Raw genomic sequence first — 26129 nt, forward strand, 5'->3', positions numbered from 1 at the left:
TTAATAATGTATATATTATGGTTAAGTTCAGTTCAGTTGCTCAGTCGTGTCCGACTCTTTGCGATCCTGTGGATTACAGCAAGCCAGTCCTCCCTGTCCATCACCAACTCCCGGAGCTTGCTCAAACTCACGTCCATCGAGTCAGTGATGCCATCCAACCATCTTATCCTCTGTTGTCCCCTTATCTTCTTGCCTTCAATCTTTCCCAGCATCAGGGTCTTTTCCAGTAAGTCGGGTCTTCACATCAGGTGGCCAAAGTATTGGAGTTTCAGCTTCAGCATCAGTCCTTCCAAAGAACACCCAGGACTGATCTCCTTTAGAATGGACTGGCTGAATCTCATTGCTGTCCAAGGGACTCTCAAGAGTCTTCTCTAACACCATAGTGCAAAAGCATCAATTCTTTGGCACTCAACTTTCTTTATGGTCCAACTCTCACATCCATACATGACTCTTGGAAAAACCATAGCTTTGACTAGACAGACCTTAGCATGAAAAAAAGGTGTACACTGTTTACTCTGGACAAGAGAAAGGCCACTGCAATTCCAGGTGGGTTTCTTTTTCCATCCTGGGCAGGTATGTGCTAATTCCTAGCCTGAGTGCCTTGACCCACCCCAGGTTGAAACGCCCATGTGAGTACAGTGAGAACATCAGCATGTTGGATGAGAAACAGGCTTTGTATTAAAGCTGAATCTTTTTTTTTTTTAAAAGGAACCTGACCAAAAAGAAAGATTGACTTTCTCGGAATGCTTTGTTTTCAAGATGAGGGGGATGCTCCTTGCTGTGTTTGTGCAGAGCTTACCCCAGGCTTGCACGGTTCTACGGGGGATGCCAAGGAAAGAAGATGCACTGAGTTTTTAAAGTGAGATGTGGGACACATCTGTCAAACCCACAGTCCCCAAAATGATGACTTTCTCTCTGAAATAGCAAATCAACATTTAAAGAACCTTTCCTGGTTCCTGGTCCCTTTCATGGGACAAGATGATTTCTTTTCTCCACGGATACAAAAAGATTTTAAAATCGGCTTGTTCAATAAAATCACCCAGATGCACTCCTGAGTGTATGTAGGCCCAGGCCCTGCAAACCCTGGAGAGGAATGACAGATAATGTACTAATAATGTGATGTATCGGGCGGGGGGGCGATTCATAAAATATTTATCCTAAAGCAGAAAATGTGTCTGTCTGCCTTGTTCATTTATCAAATAATAGTTTAGGGGAATTAGGTACCAGCTGAATCCCTTAGTCAGTGTGGTTGGTCTCACCCAGAGTCCATTAGACCAGGTTATGTATCTGCTGAGGACGAGGCATCCTGTCAGCAGTGGTGCATAATGGATCATGAAAGATAAATGGGATTAGGCAATTGAATAATTAGAGAAGCGCCCACCAGCACGGTTCTAAGTAAAGGGCCGCAGGGATTTCCATTAGAAACCTCCATTTCACTGGTTAGAAATCCATCTGGGAAAATTTGGCCAATGCTGAAAGTTGGAGCCCAGTGCAGAACTAAGGGAAAAGAATGTCCCCCAGGGAGTATCCTGGCACCCAAATGCCAAAGTAGGGGTGATCTAGGAGACAAGATGCTGGCGAGCCTTGAGCCTTCCCCCTTCCTCCACCTGAGTAAGTCTCCCAAGCACCTGATTTGACGGAAGTGAGCATTTCCCCAGAGAAGGGGAGGTCTGATCTGCTCCTCTGTCCTCAGGCTTGGAGCCCTCGGCCATGCCTTAGGGAAGGGCTGTGCTGTGAAGGCTGTAGCCTGGGGTTGTGCAGTAGACAAATTATACAACCATATTCTGTCACCCTCCAAGGGCGAGACCTCCAACACTGAGCACATAGAGGCTGCTCAAAAATATCTAATGAGTGGGCCTCCCTGGTGGTCCAGTGGTTAAGAATCCATCTGCTGGCGCCAAGAACACAGGTTCAGTCCCTGGTCTGGAAAGACCCCACGTGCCATGGGGCAACTTAGCTGTGCATCATAACTACTGAAGCCTGTGTGCCTAGAGCCCATGCTGTGCTTAGTTGCTCAGTCCTGTCGGACTCTCTGTGACCCCAGGGACTGTAGCCTGCCAGGCTGGCTCTGTCCGTAGGGATGCTCCAGGCAAGAATACTGCACTGGCCCTTCTCCAGGGAATCTTCCCAACCCAGGGATTGAACCCAGGTATCCCACATTGCAGGCAAATTCTTTACCATCTGAGCCAGCAGAGAGCCCATGCTCCACCACAATAGAGGCCATCATGATGCGAAGCCCACACACCTCAACTAGAGGGTAACCCCGGCTCGCCACAACTAGAGAAAGCCTACACGCAGCTAAAAACATCTAGCCCAGCCAAAAATAAAAACAAATATTTTAAGATATATATCTGATGAGTAAACAGCAGATGATTTTGACCTTTGCTGGATTCAGTGAGACACAAGAGAAGACAAACTGCAAACAAAGGTGGCCCCACGCTTGACAGAGAAGTGAGCGAAAGTCTCTCAGTCGTGTTCAGCTCTTCACAACCCCATGGACTATAGAGTCCATGGAATTCTCCAGGACAGAATACTGGAGTGGGTAGCCTTTCCCTTCTCCAGGGGATCTTCCCAACCCAAGAATCGAACTGGGGTCTCCTGCATTGCAGGCGGACTCTTTACCAACTGAGCTGTCAGGGAAGATCGGAAGCTTTTCTGCAAATGCAGGCTGAGAAGAGAGTAAAATCTTGGGGCTCTTTTTAAGAAACGCAGAATGCATTTCCTCACTCAGGATTTATGGAGCAGCTACAACGTGCTGGGATATGACACGAGACACAGGCTCCCTTCTAAGGAGCATTGTGTCCGCTGGGGGGGTGCCATGCCAGGAGAGAGGACTGTCCCCCGCGCAGGGGGCCTGGGCAGGAGTCCCGCTGGTCTGGAGGACCCCAGGAGTCCAAGCCCACCTGTGTGCTGTGATGCCCGCACAAACATTCCAATGTCTTTTTAGTCCAAAGGGGTTGAGCTCTATTCCAAAAGCCACTGCTGCAAGGAGAGAAGGTGTTTATTAAAGCTGCCACTACATGCAGAGGGAAAGACAAACTCTCCTGGCCTGGCGTGGCCTCTGCTTGGCTAGGGGGCCTGGGCCAAGGCGCTGACCTTAGGCTTTAAGCCCAGTCTCCCCAGTGTCTGGGCAGTTGACCTGTCAGCTCTTGGTTCCTGGGATCCAGTGAAGGGCAGGGGCCCGAGTGTGTGGTGAACGTGGACTCTGAGCAGATGCGGTCTGCTTTGCCCATCCCCTGGACACTGACACCAACCCTGCAGCTCTCATTCGTCAAACACACACACCTTATCGTCCACCACACATGTTTGAGTTTGGTCACACTGGTTCTGTTTTATATTATAGAGAATGAGACTTAAGAAGGTGCAGCAATTTGCTCTCATCTGACAGCTAGTAAGTAATGACACCAAGTGGGACTGGAGCTCAGGTCTGCCCAGCACAGGGGCCTCGGGATTTGTTCAGCCGGCATGGAGGGGAAGTCCTGCATGACTGGGGAAGTGCTGGCCTCGTGCATATGACAGTCTCTGTGTGCCAAGCCCTGCCCGATGGGGACATTCCCAGGCACAGGTGTTCCCAGGAAATGCTGCTGGAGATGTTCTCAGTGTGTGCCACCCTTCTCCTGGACCCTTTTCATCCTGCAAGCCAAAACCTGCAACTCCCCATTCCATTCCCCCCAGACCCTGGCACCCGCCATTCTCTCTGCCTCTATGAACTTGACTACTCTAGGGACCTCATGTAAGCGGAATCACACATTACTTGTCCTTTTGTGTCCGGCTTACTTCACTGAGTATCATGTCCTCAGGGTTTATCCACTGTGTAGCCTCTGTCCAAATTTCCTTCCTTTTTAAGGCTGAGTAATACCCATTGTGTGTTCACACCACAGTTTGCTTATCTGTTCATCTGTTGATGGACACTTGGGTAGCTTCTACCTCTTGATTACCATGAACAATGCTGCTACACACACACACACACACACACACATGCACACACACACACATACACATACATATATATATATATATATATATATATGCTTTCTTAGATTCTTTTCCCTTATAGGTTATTACAAAATAACCTCATTTATCTATTTTATATGTAGTAGTGTGTATGCGTTAATCCCATCCTCTTAATTTATCCTCCACCCTTCCCCTTCGGCAATCATCAGTTCGTTTTCCATGTCTGTGGGATTTAGCAGGGCTTTCGAAGATTAACTGTTTGAACAACTGGGTTGAAGTTCTGACCTCACTGTGGGGTGAGTGGAGGAGCAGTGTGGGGTCAAGAGCCTGGGTGTGGACTGATGCTGTGGGGGTGAATCCCACCTCTGCTGCCAGAGCTGCTATGTGACTTTGGGCAAAAGTTTATTCACCCTCTTGATGACTCAGTTTCTTCATCCATAAAATGGGAAAGCAATAGAACATGCCTCTTGAAGTTGTTAATAGGATTAAATAAATTATTGCACTTTTAGAATAACCCCTGATAATAAGTACGTTCAGTTCAGTGCAGTCGCTCAGTCATGTCCGACTCTTTGCAACCCCATGCCAGGCCTCCCTGTCCATCACCAACTCCCAGAGTTCGCTCAAACTCATGTCCATCGAGTCAGTGATGCCATCCAGCCATCTCATCCTCTGTCGTCCCCTTCTCCTCCTGCCTTCAATCTTTCCCAGTATCAGGGTCTTTTCAAATGAGTCAACTCTTCGCATGAGGGGGCCGAAGTATTGGAGCTTCAGCTTCAGCATCAGTCCTTCCAATGAACATGCAGGACTGATCTCCTTTAGGATGGACTGGTTGGATCTCCTTGCAGTCCAACGGACCCTCAAGAGTCTTCAACACCACAGTTCAAAAGCATCAATTCTTTGGCGCTCAGCTTTCTTCACAGTCCAACTCTCACATCCATACATGACCACAGGAAAAACCATAGCCTTGACAAGATGGACCTTTGTTGGCAAAGTAATCTCTCTGCTTTTGAATATGCTATCTAGGTTGGTCATAACTTTTCTTCCAAGGAGTAAGCGTCTTTTAATTTCATGGCTGCAGTCACCATCTGCGGTGATTTTGAAGCCAAATAAAAAGTCTGACACTGTTTCCACTGTTTCCCCATCTATTTGCCATGAAGTGATGGGACCAGATGCCATGATCTTCGTTTTCTGAATGTTGAGCTTTAAGCCAACTTTTTCACTCTCTTCTTTCACTTTACATTAATACTTACTAAATATTAGCTATTATTGTCATTCAGTTTCTGCAATGACTTTTATTAAAAATCGCTTCCTTCCCCTTTGTTTTCTTTTTCCAGCTGATCCTAGTAGTTTAGGGCATGTATCTGGAATCTATGCTTTATTTGGTTGGTGACTTTTTCTGTTCTTAAGCCAATGTCACTGTCCTATTGATTATCATTTGATTATGTATTTTCTAATTATCTGGGAAGTGAGTTCTCCTGATTCCGCTTTTATTTTCCTTCCCCCATGGAATGTTCTTAGCTACTTAATTTTCCAGCTGGATTCTTAGTAAAATTCCTGTGAAATTTTTTAATTAGTTTTTGAACTGTATACTTTTTAATTAATTTTAATGCAATGTAAAGTTTACTCTCCATTTACAGTTATTACGAAGTATTGGCTATACTTCCCACTGTGTATAATATATCCTGTCTTATACCCAGGAGTTTGAACTTCGTCCACAACTAATTGTAGTTTTTAAAATCTTTACTGTGTTGTATCTTCATAGCTTGAAATAGAACCCAACACCCAACTTTTTAAAACTTCCTTTATTTCTCTCACAAGAATTTTATATTTTTCTTTCAACAGATCTTGAAATTGCCACAGTACGTTAATTGCTAAGCATATTCTTTTTTTTTTTTTTTTGCTGTACCACACAGCATGTGGGATCCTAGTTCCTCAACCAGGGATTGAACCTGTGCCCCCTGCATTGGAAACACAGAGTCTTAACCACTGGACCACTAGGGAAGTCCCCTTCCAAGCATATTCTTAAGGTTCTGTGAAGGGGATTGCCTCATTCACTATGTTTTCTGTTTATCTCTTGTGTATTAGAAAGCCACTGATTGTCGTAGATTTCTGTCAGTGTGTCAGTTCTGGGAACCTGAATTACTTCCAGTAGTTTTCTGGTTGGTGGTGGAGACAGCAAATTACAGTGTGTAGAACATGGGCTTTGGAGCAGACCAGTCAGACTGTACATATATCTCCTCTCGTGACCTCTGTGAGACAGTTAGGGCAAATAGCATCTTCCCTGAGCGATGGGGGCAGCAATAGCTAGGAGGGCTTGTGCTGGAACTCTAGAACTTTTTTCTTTCTTAAAAACCATGTAAGCTACTAGGTAGACACCGAAAAGAATCAAAAGTAGTGTCTCAAAGAGATGTTTGCACCTGATGTTCATAGCAGCATTTTCCACGGTAACTAAGAGGTAGAAGAACTCAAGTATCCCCAGATGATGGATAAACAAGATGTGGTCTGTCGGTACAGCGGAATATTGTTCAGCTTTAAAGAGGAAGGAAGTTCTGACACATGCAGAAACATGGATGAACTCTGAGGACATTGTGCTCAGTGAAACAAGCCAGTCATAAATGATGAATACGGTAAAATTCCACTTACACGAGGTACCTAGAGTCATCAGATTCATAGAGACAGAAAACAGAGTTGTGACTGCCAGGGGCTAGGGGAGTGGGGATATGGAGTTGTGTTTAATGGGAACAAAGTTTCACTTCTGCAAGATGAAAGCATTCTGGAGATAGATGGCTGTGATGGTTGCCCAACAACATGAGTGTACTTAAGGCCATTGAACTGTACACTTAAAAATGGTCAAGATGGGGAATTTTGTTATGTGTATTTTATCAAAATTAGAAAATAATTCTTCAACATTGTAAATCAACTATACTCCAATAAAATTTTTTTTAAGTAATTCTTTTAAAAATATCATAGGGCTTCCCTGGTGGCTCAGTGGTAAAGAATCCACCTGCCAATACAGGAAACACGGGTTCGATCCCTGGTCCGGGAAGATGCCGCATGCTGCAGAGCAACTAAGCTCGGGCACCAAGCTGCTGAGCCTGTTTTCTAGAGCCCATGCTCTGCAATAAGAGAAACCACCGCAACGAGAAGCCTGTTACCGCGGCTAGAGAGTAGCCCCCACTTGCTGCGACTAGAGAAAAAGCTGCATAGCAATGAAGACCTAGCAGTCAAAATTAGGTAAATTTTCTTAATAAGTAATTTTTAGAAATATCGTAGAAGCTGGAATTCCTTCTGGAAACACATCCTTAGCAGATGGGAGTTAGTGCAATGAAACACACACTGTGCCTCAAAAAAATGTAGAGCTCAGGTCCACGAACAAACGTGCAGTTGTGCAGTTTTCTGTCTGCTGGTGTGCAAGAAAAGGAATCATGTTTGCCCCTTCCTTAGGTTAGCAGGCTGAATCTAAAACCTTCTTGAAGAAGGAAAAAACAGAGGGACTTTCAGATCAAATATAAAGTCTCATTATATACTCTGACCATAAGGAAAGAACGACATCGCCCCCCCATCCCATGTGACACCATGCCCAGAGGTAACTTCTGATGAAGACTTAAACATGAGAGGCAAAACTTAAATAAATGCATGAGGCAGTGAAACCTAGGCATACAGAAGAATCCCTTCAAAAACTCCCTCAGAGTACTAATTATATCTGAAAAGATTGTAAATGCAACTACATTAAAATTAAGATCTCCATGCATCAAAAGACAACATAAAGGAACTTTATATGAAATTCACAGTGGCATCCTGGCTTGGCTCTTGAAATGGCAAAAAGACATTGCTGGGGAAAGTGGTGAAGTCTGAGTGAAGTCAGGAGGACTTTGGGAGGCGTGCAGCTGGGGAGAGGGAGTGGAGAGGAAGAGGGAGGAGGGAGGAGACAGACCCGACCAGCAAGAGACCCCACGGCCTCCCAGAGCCGGGGCAGCCACTTGTAGGAAGGGGATCCCATTCGGGAAACTCTCCTGGAGCCAGATGAGAGCCTGGAGCCCTGGGCATAGCAACCAGGGGGGCTGGAGTGCCAGGTACAGGAACACTGCCTCTTGTCACCTTGTCTGCCACAGAGCAGGGTGGTGGACAAGGGTCTGCTGAAACAGTGGGGAAGGAGGTTCCAAAGTTTCCAGCACAGCATCTGTGCTCCAGAGGGGATTCGTAACCAAACACCTCCGGCCACACCAGGCCACAATCTTCCCTGTGACATTTTTCTACTCAGAAGGACTGAAAGACACCTCCAGAGATGCGGGCTCCACAGCTAACAATGGATTAATGGGAGTGATAAATAAACAATGCTAAGTCATGTCAGTCGTGTCTGACTCTCTGCGACCCCATGGACTGTGGTCCACCAGGCTCCTCTGTCCATGGGATTCTCCAGGCAAGAATACTGGAGTAGGTATCCATTTTCTCCTCCAGGGGATCTTCCCAACCCGAGGATCAAACTCACGTCCCTTACATCTCCTGCACTGGCAAGCAGGTTCTTGACTACTAGTGCCACGTGGGGAGCCCATGTATGTGTGTGTGTGTGTGTGTGTGTGTATGTATATATATATATATGCCACAATTTCTTTACCCATGCATCCACTAATGGAGGCATAATTGGTTGCTCCAATTTACATTCCCACCAACAGTTCACAAGGGTTCCCTTTTCTCCGTATCTTCACCAACACTGATTTCTTGTTTTTGAGATATTAGCCTTCTGACAGGTGTGAGGTAAGATCAAATTGCAATTAGGATTTGCATTTTTCCCAATGGTTAGTAGTCTTAGGCATATTTTCATGTACCTCTTGGCTAGGGACTCTCAAGAGTCTTCTCCAACACCGCAGTTCAAAAGCATCAAATCTTCCGTGCTCAGCTTTCCTTATGGTCCATCTCTCACATCCATACATGACTACTGGAAAAACCATAGCTTTGACTAGACGGACTTTGGTCAGCAAAGTGATGTCTCTGCTTTTTAATATGCTGTCTAGTTTGGTCATTACTTTTCTTCCAAGGAGCAAGCGTCTTTTAATTTCATGGCTGCAGTCACTATCTGCAGTGATTTTAGAGCCGAACTTGAGCTTCTTCATTGTCAGAGGAGGTCCATCTATTTGCAGGGCTCCGTGCCACGTGCCCAGTGACTTACCTTCTTTTTCTGGCAAAGTAACAGGCAGACCCAGGAGTCGTTACTCACCTGTTAAATAGTTCAGTTTTTATTTTGGAGGAACACTGAGTGTACATGAGAAAGGTTTGCATAGCATGAATTATTTTCCCATTGGAGACTCAGCAACTCACTCAAATGGCTTCCCAACCCACATTGTACTGAAGTATCCTGTTTGTTCCATTAAACTATTCACCGGGAGTCAACCGGGGAGCTGCTGTTATTAATTTCAATGGAAAGCTAAAAGGCAGTTCATTTTCTGTAATTGCAGGCCCACGGCCTAAAGAGCCAGCAGAAGCTTTTAATCTGAGGCATTTTCCGAGGAGGATGATCAGAATTACGTCTTTTGAAGGTGCATAATTATGAAAACCTCAATCACATTGCCATTCAAAGAGCCCCAACTATAGATGCGGGGAACTCGCATGCCGGGAACAAGGCAAATTGCGGTCCTGGAGACTCAGGAGGGAGACGCATCCACGGGAAAGGTCGGCCGTGTTTGCACACCTTGCTGTCTCTTGCACTGTGAGGATGCGAGCTCTCAGTACTGCTCCGAAGGAGGATGGAGCGCAGCGCTCCAGTCTGGAAGATCCCCGCTGCCGGGGCTCACGCACGCGGTCTCTCCGCGGCCTGGCCTCCCGGTCCCCGCGACGCCAGGGTCACAGGCGCTCAGGCTGGGGGTGGGGGGGTGGGGGGCGTCGCCCTCCCTTGGCTGCCATGCCAGGAGCACAGACCTCTCCTTGCCCTCAAAGAAGGAAAGACGCTAAGAGCTCAGGGGGGCGCCCCGCTGCAGCTGGGAGGAGGAACCACATGCAGGAGGGACGTCCGCGATCATTCGGAACTGAAATTCAGTTCACACACCACACACCACACACCCGCACACACACCACACACACACACACGCACACCACACACACACGCACACCACACACACACACCACACACACACACACCACACACACACACACCACACACACACCACACACACACACACCACACACACACCACACACACACACACACACACACCACACACACACACACACACACACACACACATCTGTCACAGGAGCGGCCCAGCAAGAGGGCTGGAGACATGGGGCGTTCCCCTGACTCCCCCCGCAGATGTGCCAGCCCTGCACCCCAGTTCAACCTTCCTTCCCTGCCTGCCGAGGTGGGTGATGCCCGGGCCTTGGGCGGTGCAAAGTCATTAAGGGTCACTGAACCAGCTGCGATCCAGGGCAGAGGGAAGCAGAGGGACAAACAGGAGAAAACTGGGGATCGGCAGGGATTTGCCCCAGGCAGGTCTCCCAGGAGAGCAAGGGTCAAGCCCCACAGGCAACTGGAGACCAGCAGGTGATGGGTCTGCAGCCTTAACCTAAGTTAGGCTAAAGAAAAAGTGAAAAAAAAAAAAAAAAGTGAAGGAGTGAGTCACTCAGTTGTGTCTGACTCTGTGACCCAGTGGACTGTAGCCCATCAGGCTCCTCTGTCCATGGAATTCTCCAGGCAAGATAACTGGAGTGGGTTGCCATGCCAGTAAAGATCCTCCAGGGGATCTTTCCCACCCAGGGATCAAACCTGAATCTCTCACTGTCTCCTGCACTGGCAGGCGGGTTCTTTACCATCTGAGCCACCAGGGAAGCCCTGCTGACTCCTCAGGTCACTGAATATAGTCCAGATTCCTTAGCCTGGTGGCTCAGACCATGAAGAATCGGCCTGCCAGGCGGAAGACCTGTGTTGGATCCCTAGGTTGGAAAGATCCCCTGGAGGAGGGCATGGCAACCCACTCCAATATTCTGGCCTGGAGAATCCCATGGACAGAAAAGCCTGGTGGGTTACAGCCTATGGGGTCGCAAAGAGTCAGACACGACTGGGTGACTAACACTGAGGAGCCAGCAGCAGCTTTCGAGCTGGGGAGCGACTGACCAGGTCCGACCTGGCCTTGGCTGTCACCACGGTGGCACCCACGGAGGGGGCAGTTTCTCCACCGTGCAGCTGGGGAAATACGAGGCAAACACTCACGTCCATGGGTGCTCGGTGGAAAATGTTTTTCAGGTGGAGATGGCTATATTTCTGCAGTTCTCCAGGTCTTATACTGAATTTCAGTGTCTGGTTCTTCATGTGTGCAGTCTCGGAGTTCTGAAGTACGCTTGAGGCTTTCCAAGACATGGTAAGGTCACCGCCAAGAGCAGGGGTTGAGAAGAGGCCTCCAAGGACATTCTCCCGTTTAGAAATTTAAATGAGACATTGTGACAGCAAAGAGCTCCAATGTGCAGGATGGGCTGAACTCTTTAGGTTGGACACTATAAACCAAGAAAGCCAGTCTTTTTCAGAATCAAGAACAAGAGGCAGTTACAACATAGACTTAGCATAGTTTGCAACCTTGCAGCTCTCCTTCTCGGCGGAGCTTTAACTCCTGGCTTCTCCGAGCTCCAGCAGAACAAGATCATCTTTTCTTCTGACTTGATCTGTATTTTTCCATTTGCCAGTTTGGGGCAAATAAGCCATTGGACCTCAGTTTTCTTCAGCTGTGAAATGGGAATAACCTATACTGAGCAGACCCCATAAGGTGACTCTGAGAATCAAATGGAAAATGTGTGATGCATGCAGAGAGTATGAAAGTGAAGCTGTGACGTGTATGCAAAATTATCAGACAGATGTGTGGGCTTCACTGGTGTCTTGCCCTTGAACGTGTGGAGAGACAAAAACCAGCGAATTTGCCTAGAAATGATGTCCGAATGGTAAGCGAAAATAGATACACCACACTGCAGTGTTTCCTGTGCAGCCCCACAGTTCCAGTTTCAAATGGCAAGGATCTGGCCAACGACAGCCTTTTTTCCCTCACTTCCAAACTTTTCTGTTGGTTGCTTTGTTGCTGTTAAAATGTCAAACATCCCTTACTCCCTTCTGTTCCCTTATTTCCACACGTTCTTCCTTGTTTGCTGGACAGTTTGAAAGCAGATCCCAGATGTCATGTCATTTTGTCCACAGGTACCTGCGTGCCTTGCCAGTGCAGCCTGCATCTTCCTTGGGGGGGCTCTGTTCCCCCCCTTGACCTCAGCCCTGGGCCTTCCCAGCCTCAGCCCACTGTGGAGCGTGTTCTCATAAAAGTCACCGAGGATGTGACCCAGAGACAGCGTCACAGTTCATCCTCTGCTTCCCACCCTGGTGGATGGAGACTGGTGAGCCAGGCACTGTCGGGTGTGGCGACTGACCCCCACTCCTGCAGGAGCTCACAGCCCCTGGGGGCACAGCCCAAAGGACCAAGGGCACTGCAGGGACAAGCAGGAACAGTGAGGGGCGGGGCAGTGCTGCAGGCAGGGGGTCAGAACTGGACAATCCATTCGGCAAGCCTGGTTTGGGGCTGGGCTGGAAGGATCCACAGGGCTTGAGGGCTGGGCTGGGGTGTCCGTGGAGGGGTCAGTGCGAGCAGAGCCTGGCCAGGGCAGAGCTCGGCGACACATAGGGAACAGGACGCAGGTCTGTGATTCCAGGTGCGTGAGCGATCCTGCCGATCAGTGCATCGTGTTCAGGAAACACACACTATTTGGGGAGTAGACGAAAGCTTGAGTTCAGAGGAATCTCTATAGTAGAGAACTCACTTGCAGCACGATTCCTGCTTATTCTCTTGGTGTCAGGGCAGCATCACCTCTGCACCACGCGTCACCGTTCTACATGCACCATCTCTAGAGCAGGCAGCCATCTAGCGAGTGAGTGGTGTTCTCCTTTAACACACGAGAAGCTGAGGTCAGAGGTTAAGAGAACTGCCCCTCCTCTTGGGGAGGCAGTGGCCACAGCAGATCTAGGGCTCTGGCTCCATTCCCTGTGAGGAGCAGGTAGCCTCGCCCTAGGTTAGTGTCGTGTGTGGACTGGCCTCTGTCGGTGCTCCTGCTGCAGAGCCTGAGTAAGAAGTGTGTGTGTGTGTGTTTGGGGGTGGTCCACAAGCATGCCCCGAGCTGGAGCCCACTATGTCGGCACCATATCCTGGAGTGAGGTCGCCTGCGAATGGGATGGAAGCTCCCCGTGGTCAGTACATAGTTGACACACAGCACCCAACCTGCAACAGCAGCCCTGTGTATCTCCTTAGAGAGACCTCCCCTGACCCCCTCTCCCACCCAGTTCATTTCCATCTCGTGTTCTCCATGGATCTGGCTTAACTGTCCTCAGCATTCATCACCATCTAAAATTACTTTATCCCTTCATTTGATTGTTTATTATTCCCCTCTGTAGAATATAAGCTCAGGAGGCAGCTCTGTGTTGGTAATTGGTGGACTCTGAGCATAGTACCTGGCATACAGTAGATGCTCAATAAATATTTTCTGGGTGAAAAGAAGAATCAGTATTTTGTGTATAATACCTGTCTGATATTCATTTAGATATTAAAACTAACAAATGGAGAGACTCACCCCCCACATACACCCAAATTTCCATACTCTAGCTGGGAAGAGGGACAGGGACAAACTCTAAAAAAGCCACTTACACTTAGAAATAAAGTAGTGAGGCCCCTGTCATGGGAACATTCAAGCAGGTATTAGATAACAATTTTATAGACGTGATTCCCATACCAGAAACAATTTTAAGGTTCTGTGATTTGGGGATCAATAGGGGGGATAGACTTTAGTATATAGGGTGTGGGGACTTGATAGACACAAGGACATAATATTCTTTGAAATGACTTTATGGATGAGAGTGAACCATGGGTCAGTTCAGTTTGGTCACTCAGTCATGTCCAACTCTTTGCAACCCCATGGACTAAGCTCGCCAGGCTTCTCCGTCCATCACCAACTCCTGGAGCTTGTTCAAACTCATCTCCATTGAGTCAATGATGCCATTCAACCATCTCATCTTCTGTCGTCCCCTTCTCCTCCTGCCTTCAATCGTTTCCAGCATCAGGGTCTTTTCTAATGACTCGGCTCTTCGCATCAGGTGGACAAAGTATTGGAGTTTCAGCTTCAGCATCAGTCCTTCCAATGAATATTCCGGACTGATTTCCTTTAGGATGGACTGGTTGGATCTCCTTGCTGTCCAAGGGACTCTTAAGAGTCTTTTCCAACACCACAATTCAAAAGCATCAATTCTTCGGCATTCAGCATTCTTTATAGTCCAACTCTCACATCCACACATGACTACTAGAAAAACTATAGCTTTGAAGACAGACATTTGTTGGCAACGGAATGTCTCTGCTGTTTAACATGCTGTCTAGGTTGCCCTTGAAAGGAGCAAATGTCTTTTAATTTCATGCAGTCACCATCTGCAGTGATTTTGGAGCCCCCAAAATAAAGTCTGTCACTGTTGCCACTGTTTCCCCATCTATTTGCCATGAAGTGATGGGACCAGATGCCATGATCTTAGTTTTCTGAATGTTGAGCTTTAAGCCAACTGTTTCACTGTCCTCTTTCACTTTCATCAAGAGGCTCTTCTTCGCTTTCTGTCATAAGGGTGGTGTCAACTGCATATCTGAGGTTATTGATATTTCTTCTGGCAATCTTGATTCCAGCTTGTGCTTCATCCAGCCCGGCATTTCTCATGATGTACTCTGCATATAAGTTAAATAAGCAGGGTGACAATATACAGCCTTGACATACTCCTTTCCCAATTTAGAACCAGTCTGTTGTTCCATGTCCAGTTCTAACTGTTGCTTCCTGACCTGCATACAGATTTCTCAAGAGGCAGGTCAGGTGGTCTGGTATTCCCATCTCTTTCAGAATTTTCCATAGTTTGTTGTGATCCACACAGTCAAAGGTTTTGGCATAGTCAATAAAGCAGAAATACATGTTTTTTTTTCTGGAATTCTCTAGCTTTTTCAATGAGCCAACAGATGATGGCAAATTGATCTCTTTTTCTAAAACCACCTTGAACATCTGGAAGTTCACGGTTCATATACTATTGAAGCCTGGCCTGGAGAATTTTGAGCATTATGTTGCTAGTATGTGAGATGACTGCAATTGTGTGGTAGTTTGAACATTCTTTGGCATTGCCTTTCTTTGGGATTGGAATGAAAACTGACCTTTTCCAGTCCTATAGCCCTGCTGAGTTTTCCAAATTTGCTGGCATACTGAGTGCAGCACTTTCACAGCATCATCTTTCAGCATTTGAAATAGCTCAACTGGAATTCCATCACCTCCACTAGCTTTGTTCATAGTGATGTTTCCTAAGGCCCACTTGACTTTGCATTCCAGGATGTCTGGCTCTAGGTGAGTGATCACACCATCGGGATTATCTGGGTCATGAAGGGTTTTTTTGTATAGTTCTTCTGTGTATTCTTGCCATGTCTTCTTACTATCTTCTGCTTCTGTTAGGTCCATACCATTTCTGTCCTTTATCGAGCCCATCTTTGCATCAAATGTTCCTTTGGTATCCCTAATTTTCTTGAAGAGATCTGTAGTCTTTCCTGTTCTGTTGTTTTCCTTTATTTCTTTGCACTGATCACTGAGGAAGGCTTTCTTATATCTTCTTGCTATTCTTTGGAACTCTGCATTCAAATGGGTATATCTTTCATTTTCTCCTTTGCTTTTTGCTTCTCTTTTTTCACAGCTATTTGTAAGGCCTCCTCAGATAACCATCTTGCTTTTTTGCATATCTTTCTCTTGGGGATTGTCTTGATCCCTGTCTCCTGTACAATGTCACAAACCTCCGTCTATAGTTCTTCAGGCACCCTGTCTATCAGATCTAATCCCTTGAATCTATTTCTCACATCCACTGTATAATCGTAAGGGATTTGATTTAGGTCATACCTGAATGGTCTAGTGGTTTTCCCTACTTTCTTCAATTTAAGTCTAAATTTGGCAATAAGGAGTTCATGATCTGAGCCACAGTCAGCTCCCAGTCTCGCTTTTGCTGACTCTATAGAGCTTCTCCATCTTTGGCTGCAAAGAATATAATTAATCTGATTTCCATCTGGTGATGTCTACGTGTAGAGTCTTCTCTTGTTGGAAGAGGGTGTTTGCTATGACCAGTGCGTTTTCTTGGCAAAACTCTATTAGCCTTTGCCCTGCTTCATTCTGTTCTCCAAGGCCAAATTTGCCTGTTACTCCAGGTGTTTCTTAATTCCCTACTTTTGCATTCTAGTTCCCTTAATGAAAAGGACATCTTTTTTGGGTGTTAATTCTAGAAGGTTTTGTAGATCATTATACAACCATTCAACTTCAGCTTCTTCAGCATTACTGGTCAGGGCATGGATCCCTGTGATATTGAATGGTTTGCCTTGGAAACGAACAGAGATCATTCTGTTGTTTTTGAGATTGGGTGGAAGATTGCATTTGGGACTCTTTAGGCCTGCACAGAACTGTAAACCTCATCTTCCAATCACCTTTCACCATGCCCACAGCCCCCATGCCTGCCTCTCCATCCCTCTTCACGTGTATACCTCACGCCTCGGTGGAGCGGGTCTGAGGCTTGGTCTGCCATCTTCTTGCTCTGATACCTTGTGGATAACCCCCTCTTTGCTGCACGCCTCGGCATCCCTGTGTTGTGGCTCCCCATGTGGCAGGCACCCGGACCTGGTTCATTCCTGTAACAAGATGAGACAGGAACTCTTTTTCCCTGAGAACATCTATAAATTATGCGCAGGCCAACTCTGCTCTTGGCTGGGTCCACAGGCTGGGTCCCGGGAGCAGGAGGCTGGGGAGGGTGTAGATCTGCACAAACGGCCTGGGGAGAGGCAGGGGCCAGTGACTCCACACCTCCCGTGACTTCGGACACTCTCAGGTTGGTTCTGAGTCCTGGGTGACAGAGTACTGTTTCATAGAATCTAAGCAAAGTGGAGAAAAACTTTGCTTTTAAACAGCTGCCTCCACCCTCGGAGCCTCCACGTTGGGCAGTCGTTGCTTCTCTTCCATCAGAGTCTAAGCAGTAGCGCTTGCCCGGCCTTTCTAGGACTGGTGATGAGTTTGCAGGCAGTGCCAGGAGGTGTGGTTGTTGGTTCACCCCTAAACCCGAAGCTCTTGGGGAAGCAGGTGAGAACTGATGGAAGTTGGTAAATAGGCTGGCTTCATGACTTGCAGGTGAGAGGGAACAGAGCTGGGGGAGTTTCTGTGCTCACTGCAGGGTGGGGGTGTGTGTGTGCAGCACCCTCCAGCTGGGAAGTGTGCCCCGGCCCACGGGCAGGGGTGGCAGGGCCCCCACAGGCTGCCGGTCTACTGCTGCGCTGAAGAAGTTTCTGCATCTCTTACTTAGCTCTGTACAGACAGACCCTGGGCCCTGAGCGTCTGTACCTTACTTCCAGAGAGGTTCCGCGTTGCCATAGAAACTAATTGGTAGCTTAGTTAAATGGCACAGATTTATACTGCAAAATAGCAAAGAGCTTTCTAATAAGGACTCTGAGGAGCTGAAACCTTCCCTTCAGGCAAAGAGAGTGACAGGAAAAGCTCCCTTTCTGAATTCCCAATCTGTGACTAAGCGGCAGTCTAGTGACTTGACTCCACCAAGCCGGTGGAGTCTCTAGGGCTTCATGTATCACCAAGCGCAGACAAACAGAGGAGAGTCTGGGTTATGAAGGAGGAAGTCAGGTGTTCTAAAGCAGTGATCCAGACCCATCTGTGTCTCATGCACACATAGGTGCTAGATAAATTCTTGTTTAAAAAACCACGTGGAAAAGAAACCCTTCAATCGCTTGAAGGTGCTTGGGTATTTAAGGCAATTTAACCAGTGTATGTATGCATGCAGCTTCAACACACCGCCCTCCACTTATCTGACACCTTGACTTAAGAATAGTTATCTTACTTAAGCTCTAAGCTTTAACACTGCAAACTGGTTAAATCTGAATGAATGGAGTTTCACTCTACATGGTAGAGTTTACTGCACTACTAGAGTTTCAGGCTGGAGAAGGCAATGGCACCCCACTCCAGTGTTCTTGCCTTGAGAATCCCAGGGATGGGGGAGCCTGATGGGCTGCCATCTATGGGGTCGCACAGAGTCGGACTTGACTGAAGTGACTCACCAGCAGCAGCAGAGTTTCAGGCAGGATAAATGGGATGATGCAGCCTTAGAAGCTATCCAGGGTGGATAACTTCAGATTTCATTTTAACTACCCATTTGAGAGGGCTTCCCTGGTGGTTCAGTGGTAAAGAATATACACCTCCCAGTGCAGGAGAGGCAGGTTCAACCCCTGGGTTGGGAAGATCCCCTGGAGAAAGGAATGGTAACCCACTTGTTTGTGCAGTGGTAACCCACTTTTATTTTTGCCTGAGAACCCCATGGACAGAGGAGCCTGGGAGGGCTACAGTCCATGGGGTTGCAAAGAGCCAGATGCGACTGAGTACGCATGCACACATGCATTTGAGAAATCGTAAAGCAGCAGTCCACTTTAATACACAGGAGAATGGACATCGGGAAGCTGCAGCAATAGAATTTGGAGGCGCCGTGGTCTTGTAGGGCTCTGTGGTCTGAAAACCAACCCTCCAGACCTGCCTCCTGACTCTTCCTATGGGAGCTGTATCTGGGCCTAATATAAGCTGTCCTTTCTCTGGATAAGCTGCTGACATTGATCTCTGCAACTGCCCCCTCCCCCGCATCCCCTGCAAATGAAAAACTGCTTTAGTGACTTCAGACAGCTTGGAAGCTGGCAACGAAGTGACCACAGTGCTGCACTCACACTTCTCTGAAGCCTCTCCTGACATCTGGGCTGTAGCACCAGCTTCCAGATCGTCTAGGTCAGCAGCCCCCAACCTTTTTAGCATCAAGCCGATTTTGTAGACGACAATTTTTTAAAAAAATTTATTTTCTTTTGGCTGTCCTGAGTCTTCATTGCTGTGGGTGGGTTTTCCCTAGTTGCCACAAGAGGGGGCTACTCTTCTCATCGCTGCGGCTTCTCTTGTAGAGCACAGGCTCTAGGCCCACGGGCGCTGTTTCTCCTGGGTATGTGGAATCTTCCCAGACCAGGGGTAAAACCCGTGTCCCCTGCATTGGCAGGCAGATTTCTATCCACTGTGCCACCAGGGAAGTCCCATGGAGGACAGTCTTTCCACGGGCTGGGGTAGGGAGGTGGTTTCAGGGTGATTCAAACGTTTAGTGTGCAATTTATTTCTATTGTTAATACACTGGCTCCACTTCAGATCATCGGGCATTAGATGCTGGACGTTGGGGACCTCTGGGCTAGGTCAATATGTTGCCTTTAATCCCCTTCTGGCCTGTGTCCTACATGTGTTCTTTTTTTTTTTAAGGTATAATTGTCCTACAACTTGAGCTCCAGGTGTACAAGACCTGACATTTGTATACATCGCAGAATGGCCACAGTAAGTCTTGTTAATGTCATCACTGTGCATGCTTAGAACATTTTCCCCTGTGATGAGAACTTTTAAGACCTACTTGCTCAGCAACTCTCCAATAAACAGTGTTAACTATAGTCGCCAGGCTGCACTTTCCATCCTCATGACTTAGTTCAAAATATTTTTAAAATTTTTATTTTGGAATATAGCAGGGCCTCCCAGGTGGCGCTAGTGGTAAAGAACCCACCTGCTAATACAGGAGACATAAGAGATGTGGGTTTGATCCCCGGGTCAGGAAGATCCCTTGACGGAGGGCATGGCAACCCACTCCAGTATTCTTGCCTAGAGAATCCCACGGACAGAGGAGCCTGGTGGTCTACAGTCCATGAGGTCACAGACAGTTGGACACAACTGAAGCAACTTAGCGCACATAGGTTGCTTTACAGTGTAGTTTCTGCTGTATCAACACAGTGAATCAGCTCTATGTATACAGACATCCCCTCCCTCTGAAGCCTCCCTCCCCTGCACACCCCACCCACTGACCTATTTTATAACTCCAAGTTTACACCGTTTGATCGCTTTCACTGTTTCTCCCACACCTGCACCCCAACTCGGGCAGTCTGTTTTAACATTCCACATATGAGATGGTTTGGTATTTGTTTTCCCTCTGACTTATCTCACTTAGCAAGATGCCCTTGGGAGTCCATCCATGCTGCGCCATATGGGAAGATCTATTTATTACAGCTGAACCATATTTTACTGTTTACATACACCGTCTTCAGCCACGGATGGACAGGTAGGTGGTTTCCAGGTCTTGGCTATTGTGAATAGCGTGGTGGTGAAGATGGGGGTGTCAGTAACTTTTCTCCTCGTGTTCCTTGTGGGACATGATGGCAATAACAACTACTAGCAATGATGGAACTACTACTAACAGCGCTGGTGTCAGCTTTTCTGTATTTCACATAGTTAGAAACTAAATCTAAACAAATCTTTTCCATTCAGAACGATCATAACGACGAATTGGAGAAGACGAGGGACCACAACAGTGGTCACCACGTTAGACTGCAGGGGTGACTGGAGTCGACAGTGCAGGGGGGACAGAGCTTGAGGGTGGAGAGGGAGGCTCGGAGGGAAGAGCACTTCACTGTGAGAAGCCGGACACACTTGGGCTAGGTCAAGAGCAGCAGCAGGGGTCATAAACCCTGTTGACAGCAGGTACCTTTGACAGGACATGGGGACATGGTGCTGTTACTACCCTAAACCACAACCCACCTAATCACAAGGAACAGCAGACAGTGCTGATGGAGGGTTTTCTACAACCTCCCTGACCATCCTCTTCAACACTTTCAAGATCCTCCTAAAGAAGCGAAGTCGAGAGTAGCCTCACAGCCAAGGAAAGCCTAAGGAGACTTGACAACTGGTGGTTCGTGGGACCCTGAAGCAGAAAAGCCCAGGAGGCCCACATTTTCCCTCTGGGATAACTTGTGTTCTTCAGAAGGTACAGAATCTGGTATTTAATGTCTAGTTTTAAAAATTGCTTGAAATAGTGGTAAACATCTGCCTGACAAGTTTTCCAGTGCACATCCATGACTGTTAAAAGTTTTGTTGTTCAGTCGCTCAGTTGTGTCCGAATCTTTGCAACCCCATGGACTGCAGCACGCCAGGCCTCCCTGTCCTTCACCATCTCCCAGAGTTTGCTCAAACTCACATGCCATCCAACTCTCATTTTTGGTCAACCCTTTCTCCTCCTGCCCTCAATCTATCCCAGCATCAGGGTCTTTTCCAATGAGTCGGCTGGTAAAATCTTTTAGAAGAGAGGAGCTCACCCTGAGAGGTTGATGATGATTTCTCACATTGACGTCACTTGAGCCAGGCCAGCCACAGTGACACAGGAAGGCAGGGGGTGGGGGTGGGGGTGGGTTAGCAGAGAGGCAGAGAAGGCTGGGGCCAGGTGTTGGGGAGCCTGTCACGTGCTGCTGTCATTTGGACAACACAGAACCACTGGTCTTGTGAATGGGGTGAAGACGTGGTCGTTGATGACTGGGGTTGGGGTTTAAAGTTACGCTGATGGGAGGGGAGTCTGGATTGAAAGAGTGGAAGCAGGCAAGTGCTTGGGAAAACATGTTTCAGGTTTGGAATTCAGGGGCCCTATAGCAGTAGGATGCTTGGTCTACAGACTATGGGAGTTACAGGGCATCAGCGTGTTCAGAATGGCAAGGTGGAGCTCAAAGATGGTGCTTTAGAACTATGCCTGGAAGTAGGTGATTGGAGCCATAATACCAACACAAAGGCCTGCTGAGAATCATCACATGGAGGATCATTCTCTCGAAAGTGGGGAGTGGAGATGAAAGCGGGCAGCATTCAAGCTATGCCTCCATATATGGGACCATGTGAGCAGGCAGAGAAGGGACAGCATTACAGGGACACAGGAGGGAAGACGACCAGCGTGCGTGAGGGTGGGACCTGGGGCACCTGCTGGAGTGATGGGGGTAAGTGTGGCTGCAGAGCCGTAGAAATCCTGACTGAGGTTGGACCAGAGGCCTCGGTTTGAGCTTAACTTACAAGGAAATTGGGAACCAACTTTCAACTAAAAATAACCTTTTTTTTTTTTTTTAAATGCAGGCAGTACCCAAAGTTCTACAAGGATGGAAACCCCAGTGAGGGCCACCTGGGAGGTGCTGTGAGAGGAAGGGTTGACGAAACCAACAGAAATGCAAGGTGAGCCACCCTGGAGATTTAGTTTCCTAGTGAAAGTGAAGTCGCTCAGTTGTGTCCGACTCTTTGCGACCCCATGGACTGTAGCCTATCAGGCTCCTCCATCCATGGAATTTTCCAGGCAAGAGTGCTGAAGTGGATTGCCATTTCCTTCTCCAGGTGATCTTCCTGACCCAGGAATCAAACCCAGGTCTCCCGCATTGCAAGCAGACGCTTTACCGTCTGAGCCACCAAGGAAGGTCAGCCACATTCAAAAAAATAAAAAGTTGGTGAGGTTAATAACTTTATATTACACAATACATCCAGGGTATTAGCACTTCCGCGCGTGGCACCTGCCACGTTTCTGGTGCTCAGTGGCCGCCATCCAGAGGTCTGGCACCAGCTGACAACCCGACAGTCAGTAGGGAGCGAGTGGGCTCCGCCTTCGGCAGTGACAATTAGAAGACGGCTTTGTGATCCCAAGGCGTCAAGCTTGGGATGCTGTAGTGTGACACAACGCCACAAACAAAAATAAGTCCACACGAGTCTGCACCTGCGGTGCAAGAAAAGACAGTGTTGCTCTTGTGGAAAGGATGATTTTTATTTCCATCCTAAGTGATTATCACATTATTATTTAAACACATTTGAAAAATCCTGAAATAATGTAAACTGAAGGCACAGAACAAATCAACACATTTAACTGAAGCTTGAGATGAGGGAATTCGAGTATTTTTTTTCAGTAACAATAAATTATGAACAAGTTTCCATCACCAAACATCATTCTGACCGAAAGCTCTGGTCTTTCATAATAAAAACAAATTAGCTTAAACTGATTTCAAGATTTCCACGGTAAAATAATATTGGAAAAAAGTCGCCTTTCAAAATACTCATCTGACCTGTGGGTCCACTATAAGCCTTTTATTTATAACAAAGTGGTGGTCAGGATGTTTGCTGATGGACTGCCACTTGCCAAGGATGACACATTCTTATAAAATGTTTTAAAAAATAGCAAACTGGGCTACAAAATTCTGTTTGAGGAGCAGGGGGCGGGGGGGGGGGGGGGGGGGGGAACTTGTTCCATGTCAATTAGAGTAACAAAGCAGAGTAACAAGTAACAATACCAGACTGCTTCAGAAGCCAGTCACCATAGAATAGTGACACCCTGCAAGGGTCACTCCACTCCATCTTGGTTAACTACTGACCTTAGAGGGTCATAACAGTCATTGTTGCCATTTCTTATTTAGTAAAGAGACATGTTTAAAAAAAAACAATTTAAAAACTAACTGGAATAATCTCTGACACGCTATAGAAACGATGCGATGGCGAGGTTTTAAAGTAACATGGTCATGCTTCATAATATACTGTAGTGTTCTGAAATACATTCTCTGATCATTAACACCGTTTATTACAGAGGGCACTTGTAAATTAGCTCAGATTCTGAACTAGGTTTATAAATGAAACTTTTCAAGTATGCATACTATCCATAAGGTGGAGACTCTCCTCTTATTCACGTCATGTGTTCTCCCAGTGGACAACTGTGATGACTAAAGGATAAACAAAATGGGCTGGTCAGTTTTCAGAAACATGTCAAAAAACATGAGACAGTCTAGTGACCAAGGACTGATTGAAAAGCTGAAAAGTTTTTTTAAAATCTGGAGTAGGTGGTTTCAGACATTAATATCTTTCAGACTTTTTCCTGAAACAACTCAGTGTATAATATAAGTAAAGCAATAATGGGGGAAAATAAGGGCTTCTAAAACACTCAAGAGAATAAAATAAAAAAGGCCTATCTTCTACTTAGCTGTGATATATGAGTGTGCATTTAATAGCAATATGCCTTTATTTTTATCATCTAATTGCATAAATCACAAAAACATTCCCAGCCAAGTTTGCTGACAGAAGTATAATACAAACTCTAGAAAATGATTTTTAGCAGAAATTGCTTCAAAATTTTCCTACATAACAAAACATTCCTTTGGAAATGAAATCTTTTAGACTGTCAAGTAAATGCAGCTTTTACCATCTCTAGCACTAAACTATAATTACCTCCCAAATTCTTTTTTCATTGGATAATATTATCTTTTATTCTGCAGTATTCTAATAATGGTACATTATTTTTTAAAAATACCTTTAGTGGTCTCAGACTTATGTCTTCATCTATGAGTACTGAGATGAAAGTAGATACAAAATAAGCCAGAAAAATGACCTTTTAAACAGTATTGTTTGAAATGTTGGCACAGATGAAAATGGGGAGCGGCTTCTCCACACTGAGCAGGCGGCCACTCACAGCACTGGCCACCCAAGAGACAGCCCACTTGGCCCGTCTCGGGCACATGGAACTCATTTTATGACTCAGTTACTTAAAACAGAGCTACTGGAAGCCGCCTGATGCAGCCCGCTGGCTCACAGTTTGGGCAGACTTCATTCTTTATTACAGCTCACATTCTGACAACTGAGAACCTGGATTCTGAAAATGTGACCCCACGAGGGTTAGGGGAAGACGCGTTCTGAGCTGAGAGAAATGTGACAAACTGGGGGGGAGGAGGCATTTAAATATTAATAACAAAAGGACAAGCCTAGTGGGTTTGGCCCTGTGTGTCCCAGCTGCGTCAGCAGGCCCTAACAGAAACTTGACAAAACCAAAGGGGTTTCTTTCCAAGACCTAAAAAAAAAAGGAAGCTGTTCGACTTAACATCAAATTCAAAATCTACACCAGGCTGCCAGGCCAACAGATGACGGTCAGCGTGACTTTGTTTCTCTGCTCCTTCAGCATGGGGACCAGCGCCGAGTGGCTCATGCCCACGGTCGACAGGCCGTTCACAGCCACGATCATGTCTCCACATCTGGACAACGACAGACAGAAACAGTCACTGTTTTCACAGTATCAGAAATGTTGTCCTGAGATTTGTTCGGTACACTTACTCATTAACTGTTGATAATCAGGCTATATGACTTTCTTTGAGAAATAATCTGGGTGTTTTTTAAACCTATGTTGGCTTTCCCTTGTCAACCAGGGACACCCCCGTGCCAGCCTCTCCTGTAACTGGTGGATGATTTCAAAGGAAAGCAGAGTAATTTTCACAGAAGCTTAAGCAATGTATAGTTAAGAGAATAAATCTGCTGCCTCCTTTAAAAATACCACATGATACATTTGGAGGGGGCTGCTATTTTCATTGCTGATTTTTTACAGCCCATTCATTCGAGGCTTCAATTAAATGAGACCCACACCTCTTTCAGCCAAGGATGCTCACTGTCCTTCAGCTGAATTATCACAAATGGATGGCGAATCTGAAGACCTTTCTATCTTTTATAAATTTTAGTCTTTATTCTGAATATGAATATGTTACTTTCTTGTGATCTAGTTCAACTTCTTTAAGGAAGTGGAAATTAATTAGTCTATAATTTACACGAGACCCAGACTGGCTGAACACTTGGCTAAGAGACTGGTTATTTCATCCCAGCCTCCCACTCTTTGCTCCTGAAGTGATTTTTTCATCTCTACCAGGTGATAGTGGGATCTGGAGCACACTGACCCTGATGGATTTTCCTCGATATTCCCGAGCTGTTGCTCTGTGTTTGCAAAATGTAAATGCCCTGATTTGTGCAGCACTCTGACTAGGATGTCAGCATCTACTTTTTAAGAACTGTTTCTTGCATCCAAAACTAGGTCCTAAGAACTTACAGTCACCCGTCTCCTCTGTCTGTATAATCTCTTGATGGAATGCCTCTTTCTTCTCATGGTGCCTGAGCTCTGAGAAAGGTGGCACAGAGGCTGAGAGGGTACTTTTTGCCCACTGGTGACAACAGCAGGGGCTGAATGGCCAAGACTTCTAGATTAACTGCTGTCAACGACTTCCAGCTATTTGACTATGGGCAGTTTTTTTAACCTGAATCCTCAGTGTCTTGCTTATAAAACAGGAACACCAGCAGCACCTACCTCGCAGGCTGCTAAGAAGGTGCAGTAACCCATAGCCAGCACCTAGCACCACGCCTGGCACGCACATCATCCATCAATACTGATGAAACCTTTACTACGAATGCAAGGCCCCACACTGGCTGCCAGGGATCCAACACAAAATGCAACAAAATCCCTCCCAC

The 26129-nt window shown here is 46.6% G+C and overlaps 1 protein-coding gene across 2 annotated transcripts in view; it reads right to left on the minus strand.

The window, feature by feature from the left end:
- The window catches only part of LNX2 (ligand of numb-protein X 2), an 89131-nt gene continuing 85613 nt past the window's right edge, over nt 22612-26129 (minus strand). For both annotated transcript variants that reach the window (XM_018056589.1, XM_018056590.1), the window contains exon 10: nt 22612-24874. In XM_018056589.1, the coding sequence (XP_017912078.1) occupies nt 24739-24874 (136 nt within the window). In that variant the 3' untranslated portion in view covers nt 22612-24738. The remainder of the gene's footprint in view (nt 24875-26129) is intronic.

This window comes from Capra hircus, chromosome 12, assembly GCF_001704415.2.
Source record: "Capra hircus breed San Clemente chromosome 12, ASM170441v1, whole genome shotgun sequence".
NCBI classification, from domain to species: Eukaryota; Metazoa; Chordata; class Mammalia; order Artiodactyla; family Bovidae; genus Capra; species Capra hircus.